The sequence below is a fragment of the Bos indicus x Bos taurus genome, chromosome 14, assembly GCF_003369695.1.
Source record: "Bos indicus x Bos taurus breed Angus x Brahman F1 hybrid chromosome 14, Bos_hybrid_MaternalHap_v2.0, whole genome shotgun sequence".
Classification (NCBI taxonomy): Eukaryota; Metazoa; Chordata; class Mammalia; order Artiodactyla; family Bovidae; genus Bos; species Bos indicus x Bos taurus.
The window spans coordinates 32,757,350-32,781,248 of record NC_040089.1 but is presented as its reverse complement, the minus strand read 5'-3'; the positions used below and the strand labels follow the sequence as shown (position 1 = coordinate 32,781,248).

Below are 23,899 nucleotides of genomic sequence, written 5' to 3'. Positions count from 1 at the left end.
AGCCTGTGCGCCTTCTGTGTGACCTCGTACTCCTAAATATCAGGTGTGAAAGTAAAAGCAATATTTTTGCATTGACATATTTTTTCTAAAAGCGTATTTATGATAATTGTTGGCATCTTCCAGAATAAAAATGAAAAATAATAAAATTTCCATGAAGTCTTCAATAACAGGAACATTAGGTAAGTAGTAAAAATGTGCAGTGTTATGCAACTTATTTAAATGGAAACTCTCCCGAGCTAGTGCTTTGAAGAGAGGTGAGAGGAGGGGAGGATGCATCCTGAGGAGGATATTAAATAAGTGTCAAGGCTTCCACAATTTTATCCAGTGAGGCTGAAATCCATTTTCAGTTCAAAGAATAATTAGTATGTTCTTTAGCTCACCAAAGATAGGTTAATGTAGAAAGCAACCAGGCTGCAAGTCAGAGAGTCCAGGGAAAAAAGGGAAGGACAAAGTCCAAGCAAGTATTCAAGCTAATTTAGGGTTCAGGCAGCTACGGCTTTGTAGAACATACTGGAGGGAGCAAATGAACACAGAAATAGTGATAATTATGTCTGTGTACTTAGAATAAAGACAAAAATAAATACAAGATAGAGGTTATTAAATTTCTGCAAATTATAAGCTAAGTCACTGTGTAAGATGGAGACCCGCTGGGGCAAATAACAGTGATGGACGGAGGAAGCCTAGAAAAGCAGGACAAAGCCAGGAGACCTCATCTATTACTTATTCTACCTGCTATGGTGATCAAACCAGTCAATCCTCAAGGAAATCAGCCCTGAATATTCATTGGAAGGACTGACTGTGAAGCTGAAGCTTCAATACTTTGGCCACCTGATGCAAAGAGCCAACTCACTGAAAAAGTCCCTGATGCTACAAAAGATTGAGGGCAGGAGGAGAAGGGGTCGAGAGATGATAATATGGTTAGATGACATCATCAACTCAATGGACATGAGTATGAGCAAACTCTGGGAGATAGCGAAAGGCAGGGAAGCCTGGTGTGCTGCAGTCCACGGGGTCGCAAGGAGTCGGACATGACTTGGCAACTTGAACGACAACAATGGCATACAGTCAAGACCAAGTTTTGCACAGAATTAGTATAGATTGAAATTTTAATGATTTTAAAATATTATGATGGTTTATCATATGTGAAATAGGTCGCCAGTCCGGGTTCGATGCATAAGACAGGGCGCTCAGGAACAGGGCACTGGGCCAACCCTGAGTGATGGGATGGGGAGGGAGGTGGGAGGGGGGTTCAGGATGGGGGACACATGTACACCCATGGCTGATTCATGTCAATGTATGGCAAAAACCACTATAACATTGTAAAGTAATTAGGCTCCAATTAAAATAAATTCATTAATTTAAAAAAAAATTATTGATTTATCAAAGTAAATCCATATTTAAAAGTACATTCACAAATTCATTTATTTAGAGAATCAGAAATATGTTTTTGGTACCAAACTCAAAAGGTATAATCTTACTTGTAACAGGATACTAACTTTATTGCTTTTGTAAATTATAATTATTAACATATAGTCTATTATTGAACTAACACCCCCCAAAAATGTCCTTTTCATTATAGGGGACTGGAATGCAAAAGTAGCAAGTCAAGAAACACCTGGAGTAACAGGCAAATTTGGCTTTGGAATACGGAATGAAGCAGGGCAAAGGCTAATAGAGTTTTGCCAAGAGAACACACTGGTCATAGCACCCTCTTCCAACAACACAAGAGAAGACTCTACACATGGACATCACCAGATGGTCAACACCAAAATCAGACTGATTATATTCTTTGCAGCCAAAGATAGAGAAGCTCTATACAGTCAGCAAAAACAAGACCGGGAGCTGACTATGACTTAGATCACGAACTCCTTATTGCCAAATTCAGACTTAAATTGAAGAAAGTAGGGAAAACCACTAGACCATTCAGGTATGCCATAAATCAAATCCCTTATGATTATACAGTGGAAGTGAGAAATAGATTTAAGGGACTAGATCTGATAGATAGAGTGCCGGATGAACTATGGACAGAGGTTTGTGACATTGTACAGGAGGCAGGGATCAAGACCATCGCCATGGAAAAGAAACGCAAAAAAGCAAACTGGTTGTCTGAGGAGGCCTTACAAATAGCTGTGAAAAGAAGAGAAGTGAAAAGCAAAGGAGAAAAGGAAAGATAAAAGCATCTGAATGCAGAGTTCCAAAGAATAGCAAGGAGAGATAAGAAAGCCTTCCTCAGCGATCAACACAAAGAAATAGAGGAAACCAACACAATGGGAAAGACTAGAGATCGCTTCAAGAAAATTAGAGATACCAAGGGAACATTTCATGCAAAGATGGGCTCGATAAAGGACAGAAATGGTATGGACCTAACAGAAGCAGAAGGATATTAACAAGAGGTGGTAAGAATACACAGAATAACTGTACAAAAAAGAGCTTCACAACCCAGATAAACACAATGGTGTGATCATTTACCTAGAGCTAGACATTCTGGAATGTGAAGTCAAGTGGGCCTTAGAAAGCATCACTACAAACAAAGCTAGTGGAGGTGATGGAATTCCAGTGGAGCTATTTCAGATCCTGAAAGATAATGCTGTGAAAGTGCTGCACTCGATATGTCAACAAATTTGGAAAACTCAGCAGTGGCCACAGGACTGGAAAAGGTCAGTTTTCATTCCAATCCCAAAGAAAGGCAATGCCAAAGGATGCTCAAACTACCACACAATTGCCCTTATCTCACACACTATTAAAGTAATGCTTAAAATTCTCCAAGCCAGGCTTCAGCAATATGTGAACCGTGAACTTCCTGATGTTCAAACTGGTTTTAGAAAAGGCAGAGGAACCAGAGATCAAATTGCAAACATCTACTGGATCATCAAAAAAGCAAGAAAGTTCCAGAAAAACATCTATTTCTGCTTTATTGACTATGCCAAAGCCTTTGACTGTGTGGATCACAATAAACTGTGGAAAATTCTGAAAGAGATGGGAATACCAGACCACCTGACCTGCCTCTTGAGAAACCTATATGCAGGTCTGGAAGCAACAGTTAGAACTGGACATGGAACAACAGATTGGTTCCAAATAGGAAAAGGAGTACGTCAAGGTTGTATATCGTCACCCTGCTTATTTAACTTATATGCAGAATACATCATGAGAAACGCTGGGCTGGAGGAAGCACAAGCTGGAATCAGGATTGCCGGGAGAAATATCAATAACTTCAGATATGCAGATGACACCACCCTTATGGAAGAAAGTGAAGAGGAACTAAAAGGCCTCCTGATAAAAGTGAAAGACGAGAGTGAAAAAGTTGGCTTAAAGCTCAACATTCAGAAAACTAAGATCATGGCATCTGGTCCCATCACTTCATGGCAAATAGATGGGGAAACAGTGGAAACAGTGGCAGACTTTATTTTTCTGGGCTCCAAAATCACTGCAGATGGTGATTGCAGCCATGAAATTCAAAGACGCTTACTCCTTGGAAGGAAAGTTATGACCAACCTAGACAGCATATTAAAAAGCAGAGATATTACTTTGGCAACAAAGGTCCGTCTAGTCAAGGCTATGGGTTTTCCAGTGGTCATGTATGGATGTGAGAGTTGGACTGTGAAGAAAGCTGAGCACCGAAGAATTGATGCTTTGAACTGTGGTACTGGAGAAGACTCTTGAGAGTCCCTTGGACTGCAAGGAGATCCAACCAGTCCATCCTAAAGGAGACCAGTCCTGGGTGTTCACTGGAAGGACTGATGCTGAGGCTGAAACTCCAATACTTTGGCCACCTCATGCGAAGAGTTGACTCATTGGAAAAGACTCTGATGCTGGGAGGGATTGGGGGCAGGAGGAGAAGGGGACGACAGAGGATGAGATGGCTGGATGGCATCACCAACTCGATGGACATGAGTTTTGGTAAACTCCGGTAGCTGGTGATGGACAGAGAGGCCTGGCGTGCTACGATTCATGGGGTCGCCAAGAGTCGGACACAACTGAGCGACTGAACTGAAATGAACTGAACTGAAAGGGGTTCTGAGATTTAAAAAAATGAGAACTTCTATTTCAATGATGCCTAAATGCATAACTTCAAATTAAACCTCCCTCATGAGCAACAACTCATATAAATATGTTCCATAGACAAACTAAACAATCCAAAAGAGAAATCTTGATGCTATATCAACCTGCAAAATTTGCTGTTTCCCCAGGTGTTCCAATTTTGCTAAATGGCACCAAAATTTATCTACTTGCTCATCTCCCACACCTAGGACTCAGCATTGACTGATTTCTTCTACAACTGAACTACTAACAAGTTCCACTGACACTACTGTTAAAATATATTCCTAGTCACATCACTTTTCACCACCTTCACAACTATCACCCCAGTGCAAGGGGTATATTCCCTTGGCATCTTGGAATTATAAAAAAAAAATCTTAGTAAGGTTTCCGAAAGGTAGTTCTACAAAAGTATGTGTCTTGTCATCATCATATGGATACAGGCAGAATCCCAACAGTTTAAATAATATTAGTTTTCATTATTAGTATAGTAATTCAGTGACTACAGTGATTCAGTTTTCTCTAACTAAATTCTAAAACTCTCAACTCAGAAGAATAGGTGATATCATATATTTCATGCAATAACTTTCATAAAAGCATATAACTTTGAAAGTTTGCAAATAACTTTGCAAATAACTTTGAAAGTTAGCATCCAAATAAATTAAATTTAAACACTTTATGTTTCAGAAACTCTTTCATTTAGACATTGGATTAAAATGTAGGTTCTATATTTTAGTCTCACTAGATGGATAGTTCAACGTACCTTATCGAGCTCATCTGAAATTGCAATACCTGGGAATCAAGAGAGACAAAAAAGTTTTAGAAGTAATCCTTAATAACCCATTCTTAAAAACAAAAGTTCTATTTGTAGAATGAATACATTTTCCATTCTATTTTTTTCTTGTTAATGGTACTTCAAAATAATGTGTACTTTCTTTCTACTGATGAAAACAAATTAGGAATTTAAGACAACTATAACAGCTGCTGAAACAATGGAAATGATGCAACAAGAAACAAGCACCATACTGCTTGTTAAATGCAGAACAAACCTGCAAAGACAACTGTAGAGAAATGGTCTTTATGTGCTAATGACAATCAAGTGCAGCTTAGCTTGTTACAACAGTGTTCTTTGTTAAGAACTGATTCAGATTCCTAGAGTAGTAAAAAACTAAGGCAGAAAGATGTTTGAAGTTCATGTATTTTAATTCCCTTATTTTCCAGATAAGGACACAGACAGGGGAACTTAAAGAATTGTGTTCCATGTTCCCTGAGATCAACAGCTTCTTGGGGCCAATGGATCAAGATTCCTCCTCACAAGCTCCCCTTCTATTCACACACTCTTTAGTCCAATTTTTATCTCTATTATTCTTCCAAAATTGTTCTAAGTTAGTAACATAAAAGTTTTAGCCCTTATTTCTCTGTGATGACAGACTCTGTTAACTCCAGTCTCTTGAAATGCAGCCCTGCATTTTCTATTCTCCTTTGTCTCCTTCACAAAGATCTTCTTCTTTGGGGGGGGTGGGTAGTAAGTCCTTTCCTGAAATGCCAAGGATACTCTTCCCCTTGCCTTGGCCCTGCAAAAGAGTTTATTCACTCATTTTTTTAGAAAGTTACCAGTTGATCTTAAAAATGTTTTTTCACACCTCAGACTTATGAATCCATTATTCATATAGACAGCAGTAATACTTCACCTACCTAGAGTGTAGCCAAGAACTGGCAAGTAAGTCAAAAGGCCTCACCGGCCTTGTATTATCAAAATGCATGTCACACAGAACCTAAGCCTCACTCAAGAGCTAGTTCCTGCGTCCTCTGACCACTCTCCATTTTAGCAGTTATCAGGAGCTTTTGCAGGGCCAAGGAATTTTACCAGTGGAAAACGAAGATGAAGAAAAAGGTTGCTATGAAGACATGTTAAAGACAAAGAATGATAAAAGAATGATAAAAGCTTCTTGTGAATTCTTTCAAATAATTTTATCAGCATATATAAGTATACATACTAAGGCTTTATGCTGCTCTATGCACATATAAAACCAAATCGGAAGCACACACACTATTTTGTTATCTGTTTTGTGTATAAAACATTTTTATATTAGTAAATATTTTCTACAGTATAATTTTTAAGGAGTATAAAGTAGACCATTAAAATAAACAAATTCTTTTAAAGAGTTTAAAAAAATAAAGTATACCATTGTATGAATGTGTCATGATTTCTTTATCCATTTTTCTTTCTCTAATAAAAGATACTTAATTTCCAACTTTTCCTATTAAAATTCCCATGGCAGTAAACAATGAAACATAGCTTGGACATGGCTACACACAATGAATAAGTTTCCTATCCCTTTTTTTTACCAACTTATCTGCCACTTCAGACAGTTAGATTTTCTGAAGTACTTTCCATCCTTGATTTTTCTAAAACATTCTATCTCGATTTTCATCTCAACTCTCTGAAAATGCCTTTCCAGTGTTCTCAAGTAGATCACTTTTCTACCTGTATCTTAAAGGTTGATGATGTATGTGCCGGCTGGATGGGTGGGCTCTTTTTCTCTATACACTAATGATTCCCATATCTGTACCATGCAAAGGCTGTTCACCTCACACTCCCACAGAAATGTCTGAAGACTAGATAAATAAATGAACAAAACAACTGCCACGTTATCTGCTTCCGTTTTTACTCAGAGGCTGTTACCCTCTAACTCCTCAGGCTGTTTGTCAGAAAAGACTTTTGCAGGATGTTCATGATTGATGCACTAAAAAAGTTCTGTTGTTGTTGTTCTTTTTTTTTCTCAATTGATTCCGGACGGCTATTATCAGTCACAGAGCATAAAATATCAGCCCTCTGTTCTCCCAACAGCTGGACTTTTTTCCCTGGAAAAGCTCCAGCCAGTGTTTCACCTCAACTGCAAACTGCAGATGAGTGTCTAAATGGACTAAAGATGCCCATCCTATCGCTGCCTCCCTTCAGACAGATTAGACTCAGAAAAGCTTTGGGCTCACTCACTGCTGGCGTAATCCTTTAATAGATTTCTGTCTCGTTCAGTCGGTAAGTCATGTCTGATTCTTTGCGACCCCATGAACTGCAGCATGCCCAGCTTCCCTGCCCTTCACTATCTCCCAGAGTTTGCTCAAACTCATGTCCACTGAGTCAGTGATGCCATCCAACCATCTCATCCTCTGTCACCCCGCCTTCTCCTCCTGCCATCAGCATCAGGGTCTTTTCCAATGAGTCAGCTCTTCCCATCAGGTGGCCAAAGTATTGGAGTTTCAGCTTCAGCATCAGTCCTTCCAGTGAATATTCAGGGTTGATTTATTTTAGGATTGACTGATTTCATCTCCTTGCAATTCAAGGGATGCTCAAACATCTTTTCCAGCAACACAATTTGAAAGCATAAATTCTTACGACTGAGTTATGTGCTAATCACTGTACTACATGCTGCGGAGTCCAAGTCCTGGTTCCCCTGCCTCCACACAGTGCAGAGTCCAGCGATCTCTGAAAGTAGATCACAGCACGTAAGTGTGCACGGGGAAAACAATGGAAGCACAGAAAGAGGGGGACAAAACCCAGTCTCGAGAAAGACAGCAGCAATAAATCATCAAGGGCATTTGAGCTGAGACTGAAGAGAGGAGCAGAAATTAGCCTGGGGCAAGTAGGAGTGAGATGTCAGGGCACAGGCACAGCATAAGCAAATATGAGAAAGGTAAGAATATCATGAGTGCAAAAAATTCCCCTGTTACTGGTGCATAAGTGCGGCCTGATCATGAGTCATGAGAGATGATACCAGACAGGTGACTAAGGGTCAGAGCATGGAGAACCTTCTATGAGTTTTGTTGTTTTTTTTTTTTTCCATAAAGAATTTTTTTTGATGTGGACCATATTTAAAGGTTTTATTGAATTTGTTACAACATTGCTTCTGTTTCATGTTTTGGTTTTATGGCCAAGAGACATGTAAGATCTTAGCTCCCCGATCAGGGATTGAATTCTCATCCTCTGCATTAGAAGGTGAAGTCTTAACCACTGGAGCACCAGGGAAGTTCCTATGAGGTTTTAAGGAGCCACTGAATGTCTGCAACAAGTGGTATCAGGTTTTCACGTAGATAGAGCCCACTGACTGCAGTAAGGGCTGTTTGGAGGAACTGAGAAACAAGAGTGTGGACAGGACTGGTTATTCATGCCTCAGACTATTTCCAATTCTCCTGGGCTCACAAACTGGACTACATTCCCCAGCCTCCTTTGCAGTCAGTTGTAGAATGTAGGTGATGTCATTCATGCACCTCCACTTGGAAACATTAGAAACCACCCCTGTAATCCTCTATTGTCTCTGTCTGCTTGCAGGACCCTTGGATCATGTGCTAAAGATGGGAGAATAACAGGGTAGAATAGTCTGTATTCCCATCACACTCTGTTGTTGTTCAGTAGCAAGTTGTGTCCAACTCTTTGCAACCCCATGGACTGCAGCACGCCAGGCTTCCCTATCCCTTGCCCTCTCACTGAGTTTGCTCAAGTTCATGTCCATTGAATCTGTGATGCCATCCAACCATCTCATCCTCTGTCGACCCCTTTACCTCCTGCCTTCAATCCTTCCCAGCATCAGGGTCTTTTCCAATAAGTCAGCTGTTTGCATCAGGTGGCCAAAGTATTAACGTTTCAGCTTCTGCTTCAGCGTCAGTCCTTCCAAAGAGTATTTAGGGTTGATTTCCTTTAGGATTGACTGGTTTGATCTCCTTGCTTTCCAAGGGACTCTCAAGAGTCTTCTCCAGCACCAGGCACACTCTGTGCAATGACTGAAGACTTACATGGTATTAAGTATAAAAGAGATGTTGGCCATGAGACTCCCCTAACACAAAGTTATGGCAAGCCCTTCAGCCACAGGCTCAATTCAGGTAAGGACTACACTTGGTTTTTTCCTGTCATGGAACAGGAATGAAATGAAATAAAAATGCAATATGTAAATGGATAAACCAATGGTCTGATCAGTGATGCTGAGTGTGAATTACAGGGTACTAGTAGGAGCAGAGAAGAGAGTCACACCCAAGAGAGAGTGCGGGCGTGCTAAGTCGATTCAGTTGTATCCAACTATGTGCGACCCTGTAGACTGTAGCCTGCCAAGCTCCTCTGTCCACAGGATTTTTCAGGCAAGAATACTGGAATGGGTTGCTATTTCCTTCTCCAGGGCATCTTCCCGACCCAGGGATTGAACCCACGTCTCTTATGTCTCCTGCACTTATGAACCTGCATGGCAGGCAGGTTCTTTACCACTAGCGCCACCTGGGATGCCCCCCAAGAGAGCGGGGAAATCTCAAGACTTGGGAATTAATTATTAAACAATCAGGGAGAGGGACTTCCCTGGTGGTCCAGTGGTTAAGAATCTGCCCAGAAATGCAGGGGACATGAATTCAATCCCTGGTCCAGGAAGATCCCACATGTCGCAGAGCAATAAGCCCCTGAGCAGCAAATACTGAGCCCACGTGCCTACAGGCTGTGCTCTGCAACACTGAGAAGTCCACTCGCAGCAAAGAAGAGCAGGCCCCGCTCGCCGAAACTCAAGAAAGCCCGTGCATAGCAACAAAGACCCAGTGCAGCCAAAAATAAACAAATAATAAACATTTTAAAAACACTCTGCCTTCTAATGCATGGGGTGTGGGTTAGATCCCTGGTCAAAGAGTTAAGATCCTTACATGCCTCATGGCCAAAAAAACAAAACATAAAATAGAAGCAATACTGTAACTAACTCAAGACTTTAAAAATTGTTCACATCAAAAAATTAAAAAAAAAAAAGATTAGGGAGAAAGATGAGTCCAGTTTGGCTGAACCAGTAGGTAGGTGTCACTGGCTAAGATAAAGCAAACAAAGAAAAGTAATGGTAAAGGAAGTATGATCTACTTAGATAAACTGAGTTTGACATGGCAGTGGGATACCACCACCTTGTATAAAATCATAAACAGTCTGGATGGGAAATACACTCATTTGAGTTAGCTGTATAGGGGTGATAATGAAATCTGTGAGGGAAGAGAAGGCTAGACACAGAACATTTGAAAGAACAGAAGCAGAGGATGAAAAACATCTATAGCAGCAGGAAAGAAAGAGGCATATGAGAATGAAACCTATAAGAAATGACGGGTAGGGCATCCAAAGACCATCAAATGAGGGCCAGGTTCCAGAAACTAAAACATCAAGGGTTTGAAAACAGAGTCATCAGTGGTGTTAAAACGATCAAAGCAATTTTTGAAAATGAGAAAGAGTGTCCACTGAGTTTGACAATTTGGATTCAACTGGTGGTGACCATAGTGAGAAAAGTCTGAGTGGAATGACAGGTCCGATAATATAACTATACTGAGGAGTGAGAGGAACCTGAGCAGGCGGAGAAGATGCGCATTAACTATTCTTTTTGAAAACTTGGATGAAAGAAGAAGAAGGAATTCTGACGCTGTCTGAGGGAACTCAACCTCAAGAGGAGGTTGTCTGTGTTTGTTTTAACGTCAGTTAGAGCTGTGGTGTTCATCATGGGAGCTACTCATTAGATGGCTAACGAACATTTGAAATGTGGCTCATCCATGCTGAGGGGTGCTGTAGAATAAAATTCATAACAGACTTTTGAAGACTCAGTATGAAAGAAAAACAATATAAAACACTGCAATAATAATTTTTAGATGGAATATACATTAAATGATAATAATTTAGATATGATAATAATATGATAATAATATACAATATTATACAATATACAATAATATAACAATTGTATATTGTATATAATTGTTGTATATTGTATACAACAATATACAATTGTATATTGTATAACAATTGTATATTGTATAACAATTGTATATTGTATATAATATACAATAATATACAATAATATTTGTATTATACAATTGTATATTGTATAACAATTGTATATTGTATATAATTGTTGTATATTATATACAACAATATACAATTGTATATTGTATAACAATTGTATGTTGTATATAACAATATACAATAATATACAATAAATGATAATAATAATAGTAAGTTAATATTGCAGAGAAGGTGATGACACCCAACTCCAGTACTCTTGCCTGGAAAATCCCATGGACGGAGGAGCCTGGTGGGCTGCAGTCCATGGGATTGCTAAGAGTCGGACATGACTGAGTGACTTCACTTTCACTGTTCACTTTCATGCACTGGAGAAGGAAATGGCAACCCAGTCCAGTGTTCTTGCCTGGAGAATCCCAGGGACGGCAGAGCCTGGTGGGCTGCCGTCTATGGGGTTGCACAGAGTCAGACACGACTGAAGTGATTTAGCAGCAGCAGCAGGCTAATATTGCATTAAAATTAATTTTACAGGTTTCTCTTTTGCTTTTTTGTAATGTGTCTATTTTGAACATATAAAATCCCATGTGTGGCTCATGTTACATTTCTGTTTGGCAGGGCTCAGCTGAAGTATGTTATTGACTGTCAGGGATAAATAGTAATAACACTAATAATATCTGTGGCAGGCAGAAGTCTAGGATGGCTCCCAAGATATACTCCTGGGCAGTCTTTTCCCTTTGAGTCTGCATGGTGGAACCACTGAAGATGAAAGGGTATCTCTCTCTTGGCTTGGTTACTCAACAGCAGACTGAGCAAATCAGAAGTAAATCCTGGTGGCCCTGACCTAATCAGATGAGCCCTTTAAAAGAAGGCAAAGCTTCAGAGAGATGCTCCCCAGTGGCCTCAAGGAAGAAACAGTTCATTGTTGTTGTTGTGAGAGGAGGAGACCACAAGACAAGGACCTGGGAATGAGCTAAGAACACTCCTGGCCAACAGCCAATGAGAAAACAAGGGGTCTCAGTGTTGCAAGAGCAAGCACTGAATTTGACCAACAATGTGTATGAGCTTAGAAGACCCAAGCCCAGGAGTAACCCCAGCCCCAACCAGCACCTTAATTTCAGCTTGCCCAGGCCCTGAGCAGAGGACCCAACTAACCTGGATTCAAACTCCCGAAACACAAAAATAGTAAGATAATAAATTTGTACTTTTTAAAGCTACTAAGTTTCTGGTAATTTGTTATACAATAATAGAAATGGAATATTATATCTAATGTTTGTGCTGTGTGTGCTGTGCTTAATCAGTCAGTCATGTTCAACTCTTTACGATCCCATGGACCATAGCCCACCAGGCTCCTCTGTCCATGGAATTCTCCAGGCAAGAACACTGCAGTGGGCTGCCATGCTCTCCTCCATGGGATCTTCCCAACCCAGGAATCAAACCCAGGTCTCCCACATTGCAGGCAGATTCTTTACTGGCTGAGCCACCAGGGAAGCCCAAGAATACTGGAGTAAGTAGCCTATCCCTTCTCCAAGGGAATCTTCCTGACCCAGGAATCAAACCAGGGTCTCCTGCATTGTAGGCTAATTCTTTACCAGCTTAGCTACCAGGAAAGCCCCCTATATAATGTTTAATTGGCAGTTATATCTAATGTTTACTTGGTAGTTACTTCATACCAGGCATGCTATTAAACACTTTAGACACAACATCTCATGTGATTTTCATAAAACCTTCAGAAATAGTACCATGATTATTCCAACTTTACAGTAAAGGTGAGAGAAACACAGAAAGGTTTATTCCCAAGGTCATGAAGCTAATAATTGGTAGCATTCCAGGCCACTGAAACTATTCTAACATAGCTACCTTGAGGTAAGGAACACAGCATGAAGAGGGTCACAGGTCATGTCTGACTGTAAGATAAAGCATTACGCTGAGAGGTTTGCAAAAAGCCAGAAAAAGAGCATGGTACAGTTGCTACTGATACACAATTCCTATTTGCAAACTGGAGAGAATTTCAAATCTTTCCTGTTATTATTTGAAAGAGAGAGAGAGAAGGGAGGAGGGGGTTGCATCTAAGTCTGTATACACTGACAGCTGTAGAGATGAGATAATTCTACCATTCTGAGGGATATAAATGATTTTTTGCTGTCAATCTCTACTAGTAACAAATACTTTAAATAATGTATTATCTTTTAGGAAGTAAAACTAGAATAAAGCAAAGACCAGCCTTGCCAGAGAGAATTCTATCAGAGACTGTATGAAAATCAGGCATTCACTAAAAACTTCCAATCTTTCCTGTGGTACAGGAAAACAGTTCACAATAATAAGACAATGAACATTCCTTCTGACCATAACTGGAGGAAAGATTCCATTCCCTAAGTCTTCCTATTAAATAAAACAATGGTTAATAAAGTCACCACTATTTTAGAGAAAGAGTTATCAAGTCAAAGTCTATTATAAAAGTCAAACAAGATCAAACACGAATGAACTGACATCTAGCTTCAGGAAGATGGATGAACAGTTTGAGATTAAATAGTTCAATTCTGGGCAACGAGATGACTAAATAAACATTGTGCTCATGCGTGCTCCCTCATGTCCAACTCTCTGCAGCTCCTCAGTCTGTAACCCATTAGGCTCCTCAGTCCATGGACTTTCCCAGGCAACAATACTGGAGTGAGTTGCCATTTCCTTCCCCAAGGGATCTTCCTGACCCAGGGATCAAACCCACAACTTCTTCATCATCTGCACTGCAGGCATACTCTTTACCACTGAGCCACCGGGGATGTTTCTACTAATTTACAATGATCATCTCAGGTGAACTGATAACCGAGTAGTTAGACACATGTTGGACCTAAGACAAGAAGTTAATATTAAATCTCAGATAGCAAAAATCACAGAAACTCAGAAACTTACCCAGAGAAATAAGCAACCTCGCCCTGTGTGAACAACTGCTCCCTTACCCCACATAAACATCACCATTACTGCTACAAAAAACAGAGCCCCTTTATAATGATCAAGTGACACCAAAAGCATATATATATACACACATACACACACACACACACACACACACACACACATATACACATACAGACACACACTAAAGCCTCTGACATTCGTGAACATAATAATTAGCTGAAAACTCATTTTATCATTATTTGGTCCAAAAGTAAACCTAGCCAAAAACAGGATTTTCTTGAATCTCAACCAGAGAGTTCCTACTAATGGCAAAATTATGAGAATCTATCAGAAGCCAAGTTAACATTGAGACAGGCTTATTACACAAAGTTCACAAAGGTTAAATAAAAAATCTAGTGGCACTAGTGAATTATAAATTAAGAAGTATGAAAAAGCTAAATCTCTCTAAAAAACATAAAACAATAAAATATAGTATATAAATACATAATTATAGTATAGCACAATATATAAACACACAGATATTTATATAAACAATTCTCCCAATATATACTAAGGGAAATTTTTAACTTAGAAAAATATCAAGAAACTAGTAACACTGCTATTTTAAAAAAGAGACTGATTTTAAAACATAATCTACTAGAATTTACTAGTATTCTAATATAAATCTTTAATATGCTATCACACCAAAAGACAATTTTAGTGCAACTATAGCATTAATATGTTTCCAGAGATGCCTAATTTTTAAAATTGAAAGATATTTAAGAACCAGAGAAAGACGGAAATACTTTGAACTCACTACAAAAACTGCAAGTGTATACATATATATATTTACATATAAATATATACTTTATGTATATACTATACTTTATATATAGAATGCATTGATTAAATCAAATATTTGTCTATCTGAAATATATCATTTTAAACATTCCCACCCATCAGAAGAAGGAGATGGAACCATGTCTTCCTGATCTGGAGATGAGAGGACCAAGGCTCATACAGGTTTAATGACAGGTTAATGACTTATCTAAGGTTATTAACCTCATAGAAGGCAAAACTTCTAACTCAGGCCCTTGGATTACAGATCACTGCTTTTATAAAAAGGTATATTGCTAGGTTCTGAGAGGATTCTGAGAAGAATCTGGCCCAGTCACTATTAAGAAGTTTAGAGACATCAAAAACTCAAGGAAGCAACAGGTTTGTGCATTAACTGGGATGACACATAACAACAGGGTTCAAAAGAGAAGAATGACTAAGATGCCATTAGGTGTACAGTTGACCTGGGTAATGAACAGAGGCCTTGGAGGGAGACTGGAATCAAACAGCCATTGTGGGGAGGGGTCTATAGCTCTTTCTGCTCTATATAACCTGTCTTCCCATGAATCCATGTAACACACATGATCGGTCCTCATATCCAATCTCATGCTCTAGAACTCTGCAGCCTCTCATGGAATTATAATGAGGATGTTGGAAGTAGGTTATTGGTAATGGTAATGAATGTTTCTACTTTAATATTGGTTAGGAATTCCAATTACAATCAAGTAAATGAACTTACTTCGAGAGAGATTCTCAAGGGCTTTTCCCAGTTTCTTGCTCTCTTGAAGGATGTGGTTCAATTCATCAAAATCACGGCTTTCTGGTTTAGTCCGCCAGTTCCACTTAGGATGATCTACTGACCTTGGCACTATGTTTAAAAAAAATGATTACTTCATAAGCACGCTACAGAATGATAAAAACTTACTATTCATCATTATGTGAAAGACTGTCTGAAGATCAGTGCACAGAATAAAAATGGTTTTTGGAAATAGTTCTCTTGTGAGCAAACAGAAGGGAAGTTATGAGGCTGGATTTTAAGAAATGTTTTAACTAAACAAGTAAAGGAAGTGTGACAGTGTTTATAGAAAAAAGAAAATTCAGGTACTGATTTAACACTAGTAATTCATATAAATTAGGGGAAAACACAAGCAAAGTATATGTTATGTTTCAGCAGCTTAAAAAATAACTGCTACCTTCTTCATGAGAAATTTGTTAAATGATTTTAAGACATTCTTGCTGTCTTCTGATAAAACAAGACTGAATACTTTTACCTTCACTTTCCCTCAAATTCTCACTAAAATTATATTATGGTATTTTTCTTTGGTCAAAGAATTGATTAAACAGAGAAGACAATACATTTTTTAAGGAAGATGCAAAATGAACTGATAAGTGATAAGTGGATTTAACAAGATAGAGAAAAGTGAAACCTAGGCCTTGAAGATAGAGATGTCAAAAAAGTGGACATTTCGTACCATTTAAACGTTAAAGTATCAATCAAGGAGGACCAATACCAAAATAATAATAGAAAACCATAATTGCCTTCCAGATTAGAAGGATCCATTAAATGTCCAGTATAATGCAAGGCTGTGCTGTGCTTAGTCACTCAGTCATGTCTGACTCTTTGTGACTCCATGGACTGTAGCCCACCAGGCCATGAAATTCTCTAGGCAAGAATACTGAAGTGGGTAACCTTTACCTTCTCCAGGGATCTTCCCAACCCAGGGATCAAACTGAGGTCTCCCACACTGCAGGCAGATTCTTTACCATCTGAGCCACCAGGGAAGCCCAAGAATAGTGGAGTGGGTAACCTATCCCTTCTCCAGGGGATCTTCCCGACCCAGGAATTGAAGCATTGTCTCCTGAATTGCAGGTGGATTCTTTACCAGCTGAGCTACCAGGGAAGCCCATAATTCAAGGCACATTATCACAAAATTTTACAACAGTGGTAATAAAGGAAACATCTTTAAAAGCTTTCAGAGACAAAAATAGCAAATGAAATTGTCATCTGATTTCTCAGCAGCAATGTTTGGCCCCAGAAGACACAGGAGAAGTTCCTTCAAAATTTTAACTGAAGATTACTTCTAACCTAGAATTTTATTTATTTTTTTAACTTAGAATTTTATACCCAACTAAAATGCAATTCCCTGGTGGCTCAGAGGGTAAAGCGTCTGCCCACAATGTGGGAAACCTGGATTCGATCCCTGAGTTGGAAAGATCCCCTGGAGAAGGAAATAGCAACTCACTCCAGTATTCTTGCCTGGAGAATCTCATGGATGGAGGAGCCTGGTAGGCTACAGTCCATGAGGTCACAAAGAGTCGGACACAACTGAACAACTTCACTTTACACTTTAAGGGTCAATCGGGTTTCCCAGGTGGTGCTAGTGGTAAAGAACCCACCTGGCAATGCAGGAGACATAGAAGATGAGAGTTCGATCCCTGGGTCAGGAAATTCCCTGGAGGAGGGCATGCCAACCCACTCTGGTATTCTTGCCTGGAGAATCCCATGGACAGAGGAGCCCAGCAGGCTACAGTCCATAAGACCGCAAAGAATCAGACACCACTGAAGTGACTTGGCACACGGCACAAGGAGTCAGTCAAGACACTTGTAAGGACTCAGAAAACGTACCTGGCAAGCACTCTCAGAAAGTTCCTAGTTGGAGGTGCTCCACCAAAATAAGCAAGTAAAGCCCAAACTAGAAAGAGTTGAGATCAGGAACCAGATAATCCCCCATAAGAAGAAGGAAAACATAAGCCTCAGGATGACAGTAAAGCATGGTCTCAGAAGACAGCTGAGAAAAAGAATGGTAACTAAGGAGTTAAGACTGGGGCAAGAGAACAAAGGACTACAGGAGAGAAGTCTCTAAGACTTTTTAAATGAAATAAAGTATAAAATATAAATTAAAGTAAGATAGAAGAACACGTGTTTTAGTTATTGAGAGTGTTAATATTTTAAGGCACATTTTGGTGAAGCATTAGTGATGGGTACAGAGAAAACAAAGGAAGCAGAAAACAAGCCAATTATTGATTCTAGAAACAAAATAAAAGTTGGCTTTCTTATGATTCTACTATGAAAAAGGATAATGAACACAATCATAAAAATATCAGTGCAGAGTATACATCAACCAACATTTGAAATATCTGCCTGCCTGTACTGTGAGAATGTGATGGGCCTTGGGAATAAAGCACAGTGTCTTAGAAAGAGGTCGAGATGATGCTTCAAATTTAAAAGATAAAAGAGAACTATGCAAGTATCTTCTATGTTTAGATATATAGATCTGCGTACCAAAAGAAACATCTAAGAGTTAAAAGTGGGTCCACATTAGAGGCAGAACAGGAAGAAAAGAAGGACACTTGCCTTATGGTATTAATTTGCTCTTTATACCATATATGTCTATGTTCGATAAAAATAAAATAATTTAAAAATATTTACATGGTACGGCTATAGGAAAAATACTCTCAACCTACTGAAAAAAAATTTTTGGCCATGTTTTTAGAAGTAATTCAGAAATATTTATTATAATAGAACATATACTGACCCTCTGATTCAGCAATCTTATTATTTCTGATAAATTATAATACATAAATGAAAACACTCTTAGTTACGTATATATGTACAAAGAGGTTTATTTTATCAGAAAGTGCATGATAATTATTTATTTCACCAAAGAGTTTGTGGTTGTAAAACTCTGTAAATAATCTATAAAACTAAATGTACTTCACAGGGAAATAAATAAATTATGGCATCTTCATACTATGGTACAGGTAGGTATGTACTTATGAAAATGTATAACATAGACCTAAGTTCATTTGCATGGAGATATGTCCATAATACATTTTAAAACAATATAAACAAGTTGCTTAGGAATGTGTACAGTTTAAAGCCAGTTTCATAAAGCAAATCAACTCCCACATATTTTACGTTAGTTTATACAAAGAAAAGAATGTAAAAGAATGTAAATCACTTCAAAGGCTGTGAAAAGATACAACTACTTCCAAGGGAGTAGAATAGGAGATGGCTGATGAGAGAGAATCTATCTTTCTACATGTTTGTTTGTTTTTTTTTTTCATTATCATTATAAGCAATATTTAAAGACTGATTTAAATTAAAGAAGTAATTACTTCTATAATTTAAATACATTTAAACTAAAAACATGCATCTGCCTCTTCTGTGTTTCTTTGTTTAAGGGACTCTGGGATGGAGATGTCAGCCAACATCAGCACCCCAGTTTTCAAGCAGTGGAGAGGGGATGCAGCGATTGTGATCAATGGTTCTATAACACACCTTCAAGCATACACCTATTACCCCACAGGTAATACCCCATAGGACAAGCTCAGGCACAGGGAAGAGAAACTCAGAAGAGGAGGCAGAGAAAACTGTACTTGTACCAGATCCTTCAAAACACTTACTGGTACTTCTGTTAGCCTTTTTAAAAGTAATTTCTCTAATCTGCATCATTATATTATCTAAGTTTTCTGAAAATTACCATATCCTATCAAGATATCTTCAAATAAAAAAATAAGAACATAGTCTTTTTTAAAAAAAAATCAGTCCCAATCAACCTTCCCAGATAATGAGACATGCCCCCCTGCCCACCCCAGCAGACTTTGTAGAACACCACCTGAATGCCCTGGTGGGCAAACTCAGATGAGACCAGCAGAACTGCGCAGCCAATTTGCTGAACCCTGAGAAATTATAATTTGTTGTTTAAGGCCATGGAGTTTGGGGGAGGTTATATGCAGCCCTGTAGAGAAAAGATATGACATCCAAGCTCTCTCCCTCAGGAACTTTCAAGAGAAACTAAGACAAATTTCTTTCTATATTTCTGTAGCTTGTGACAATGTGCTACATATGTGATATTCATCATGGGATCCAAATCTAGGACAAGGAAGGCCACAGGATAATCATGGTCTAATCAACTACACTGGATGATTTCGGATGTTTTGATAACTAATGGAAGGTGATTTGGAAGTCATCAGCCCAGTTTACAGACTCCAGGTGAGAATCTCTAAAGCTTTCTGATGAATTAAAAACCTTGCTTAGGTAATACTTAGTACTAAAACTCAGGGCTGTAGTTTAAATATATTGTCTAAAAAATGTCCTCAGGAGAAATGGATAACAATAGAATGGTATAAACAACAGAATATTAATATGATCCATATGAGGTGAAACAATCTGAGATTAGGGACAGCCGGTAATTATCACTGAGATAAAACACATCCCCAGAGCACAGCAGGAACCCATCCACAGCACCTTATTAATGGTCATGCTCCATTCATTCATAAAGAGGTCACTACTTCACAAACAGCCTACTGTATAATAACCAGGGCCTAGTAAGCATTGCCCTCAGAGAAGGCAATGGCACCCTACTCCAGTACTCTTGCCTGGAAAATCCGATGGACAGAGGAGCCTGGTAGGCTGCAGTCCATGGGGTCGCTAAGAGTCGGACATGACTGAGCGACTTCACTTTCACTTTTCACTTTCATGCATTGGAGAAGGAAATGGCAACCCACTCCAGTGTTCTTGCCTGGAGAATCCCAGGGACAGGGGAGCCTGGTGGGCTGCCGTCTATGGGGTCACACAGAGTCGGACACAACTAAAGCAATTTAGCAGCAGCATTTTGAACAACATTAATCAAATCAGAATTAATTAAATCCTGATATCTCCACCAATAGTTTCCATCTGTGGGTCAAATAATAAATTTACTATTTCCTGCAAATGACTTTTGATATATTATTTATCCACTTCTTTTGAACCAAAATAATTTTAATTATTTAGATCTTTTAACTCTGTTTTCTAAAAATTTAATAAATGCTAGTATTCTTTCCTAAAAGTTCCTCCCAAGTACTTTACCTTCATTTATAATATGTCAGGAAATTTCCCAGTACTATAGTTATGATATATCTAAAGTTGATTATACTGAATTTATTATTTCATGTCTCTTGCCTTCTGCATTTCCATACTATGATTTTTCAGACATTGCATTGCCACATTAATTCTCTTGTATCTATGCAATTTGTGTTTTCTACACAGATGTACAGTCTTTTCATTATTTTCCTAAAATTTTAACAAATATACACCTATTCCTCTTTGCATATGCTGTGCTAAGTGAAACATTAAAAAAATGAAAAACCTCTGCCAAATACAAAACCATAAATAAAAATACTGAGAACTGGTTCTAGTTTCTGGTTTTAACTGAAGTTAACGTCAGTCAGTCAGTTCAGTCACTCAGTCATGTCCGACTCTTTGCAACCCCATGAATTGCAGCACGTCAGGCCTCCCTGTCCATCACCACCTTTCAGAGTTCACTCAAGCTCACGTCCATCGAGTCAGTGATGCCATCCAGCCATCTCATCCTCTGTCGTCCCCTTTTCCTCCTGCCCCCAATCCCTCCCAGCATCAGAGTCTTTTCCAATGAGTCAACTCTTCGCATGAGGTGGCCAAAGTACTGGAGTTTCAGCTTTAGTATCATTCCTTCCAAAGAACACACAGGGTTGATCTTTAGAATGGACTGGTTGGATTTCCTTGCAGTCCAAGGGACTCTCAAGAGTCTTCTCAAACACCACAGTTCAAAAGCATCAATTCTTCCGTGCTCAGCTTTCTTCACAGTCCAACTCTCACATCCATACCTGACTGCTGGAAAAACCATAGCCTTGACTAGACAAATCTTTGTTGGCAAGGTAATGTCTTTGCTTTTGAATATGCTATCTAGGTTGGTCATAACTTTCCTTCCAAGGAGTAAGCATCTTTTAATTTCATGGCTGCAATCAACATCTGCAGTGATTTTGTAGCCCCCAAAAATAAAGTCTGACACTGTTTCCACTGTTTCCCACCTACCTCAATTTTTTCTTCTGGATCACAAATTTGAAATGGCTATAAGAGGATCAGTATACACTATCATGCATAGGGAATTGATAGACAAATGTTTTTCTGGCCCCTTCTGCCAAGACTCCACTGACCATCCTCAACCATTCTATCAGAAACCACCACTTCACCAGGTAAACAGTAGAAATGCTTCAAGGACATAGAAAAACTTCAGTGAACTCTATTTGTCTTATTTTCCTTTAGTTGTGATAATTCACAATTGAAAATTAAAATCGTAATATTATCTTGCAGATCTTTGTACCTATACTAGTTTGCATTGTGTAACGTGCTCTTTTTTTGTTATCTGAAAATGCACAGCTTCTAAACTGTTATCTCATGAGACCAGGACATATTTTGCACTAAGCTACCCTTGAATTCTCTTCATTTACTCATTTATACTCTCATTTGTATAGCACACAACACTGTCCTAGCTTCTAGGAGTAAAGCAGTGTGAATAAATGTAACAAAATTCCCTGTACTCATGGAGATGACATTCTATTCGAGCTTACAGTCTATTGCATAGGGTAACAGGTTATTGTGTTCCTTACAAAACTGGCCTTAAATAATATACAATATTATATAATTGTATATATTTTATTTTATTTTTTTAAATAAGTTTTAGCAATAAAGATCTTCTGAAATGAATGTTAATGATATTTATGTCATATGAAAGTTAATAACTGTTAATACGGTCTTTTTTCCTTTTATTATTGTCTTTGTTCTTTTAAGAATAGTAACTTAGAAAACTTTTTATACTTATTACACAAATATTTCTGTCCCATAATACTTCAGCTAAGAAAATATCCTTTTATTTTGAAAGTCTCTTTATCAATTTTGTTTTAAAGTAAGAATTGTAAAATTTTATCAAATACAATTCAAGTATTATTTGAGATGTCATATGACTTTTCTTTATCAATTTGTATATTGTACCGAAATACACATAATGGTAGTCCCAAAAGGAGAAGAAAGAACATTTGAAGAAATAATGCTTGAAAGATATTCCATGAAAACATTAATGAAGAGGGAGGAGGGAGGAGGGTTCAGGATGGGGAACACATGTATACCTGTGGCGGATTCATTTTGATATTTGGCAAAACTAATACAATTAAGTAAAGTTTAAAAATAAAATAAAATTTAAAAAAAAGAAAAAAAAAACATTAATGAAAAAGAGTAGGGGTGGCTATGCTAATATCAGACAAAATAGACTTTAAGACAAAACTTGTTAAAGAAGAGGATAAAGAATATTACATATTGGTAAAATGGTCAACCAGTCAAGAAGATTGAACAATTATTTAACATAAACACATTTAGCAGCAGAGCCCCCAAATACATGAATCAAACACTGATATAACTGAGGGTATAGAATTCTACAATAATAGCTGGAAACTCTAATACTTCCGTGTCAATAATGGATGGAAAAAATCTAGACAGATCAATAAGAAAACAGAGCACTTAAACAACACTATAAATCAATTAGGCCTAATAGACATATAGAGAAAAACACAAAGACTAACAGTCATATGTATTTTTCTTCCAAGTGCATGTGGAACAATCTCTAGTATAGACCATATGTATGTCAGGTCACAAAATAAGTCAAAATGTATAGACTACAGTAAAGGTGGTTTCTCAGATGGGAATTTGCAATCGTAAAGCCCACAATAAAAAGCAAGAAACATCTTATATCAATAACTGACCTTTATACCTTAAAGAAGTAGAAAAGAATAGAAGACTAAACTAAACCTAGCAGAATGATATAAATAATAAGTATTAAAACAGAGACAGGTGAAATAGAGGATTCAAATGTAACAGAAATAAATTAACAAAACCAAAAGTTGAATATTAAAAAAGAGCTTAAAAATTAATAAACCTTTAGCTAGATTCACTAAGAAAAAAGGGAGAAGACTCAAATTACTAAAATCAGAAATGTAACCAAGACATTATTACAGACTTTACAGAACTGTTTTTAAAAAGAATTAGAATGTTATGAATATTTAATTCAATAAACTACACAACCTAGATGAAATGGAAAAATTCCTAGAAACAAACTGCCAAAAGCTACTCAAGAATAAACAAAACATTTATAATAAGACATGGAATCAATAATCAAAAACCTCACAACAAAGTCAAGCACAAGACAAGGTGGCTTCATTGGTGAATTCTACCAAACATTTAAAGAACTGACAATTCTTCTCAAACACTTCCAAAAAAATGTAAAAGGAGGGAATGTATATAAACTCATTCTATAAAGCCAGCATTTCCCTGACACAGAAGACAAGGACATAATAATAAAACAATACAGCAGCATCTCTTCTGAAAACAGATGCAAAAATGCTCAACAAAATTGCAACATATCAAATTCAGCAGCATAATAAAAGGATTATGGAAACACAAAATAGTCAAAGCAATCTTGAGAAAGAAAAATGGAGCTGGAGGAATCAGGCCTCTGGACTCCAGATTATACACTGAAGCTGTAGTAA

The 23,899-nt window shown here is 38.0% G+C and overlaps 1 protein-coding gene across 5 annotated transcripts in view; it reads right to left on the bottom strand.

Moving 5' to 3' along the window:
• C14H8orf34 (chromosome 14 C8orf34 homolog) overlaps nucleotides 1-23,899 on the bottom strand; it is a 366,056-nt gene that overhangs the window by 258,323 nt on the left and 83,834 nt on the right. For 3 of the 5 annotated variants that reach the window (XM_027561136.1, XM_027561134.1, XM_027561137.1), the window contains exons 4-5: nucleotides 15,300-15,428; nucleotides 4,799-4,827 (exon numbers count right to left, since the gene is read on the bottom strand). In XM_027561136.1, coding sequence (XP_027416937.1) covers nucleotides 4,799-4,827; nucleotides 15,300-15,428 — 158 coding nt within the window. The remainder of the gene's footprint in view (nucleotides 1-4,798; nucleotides 4,828-15,299; nucleotides 15,429-23,899) is intronic. The other 2 variants (XM_027561138.1, XM_027561139.1) reach the window with 1 other exon arrangement.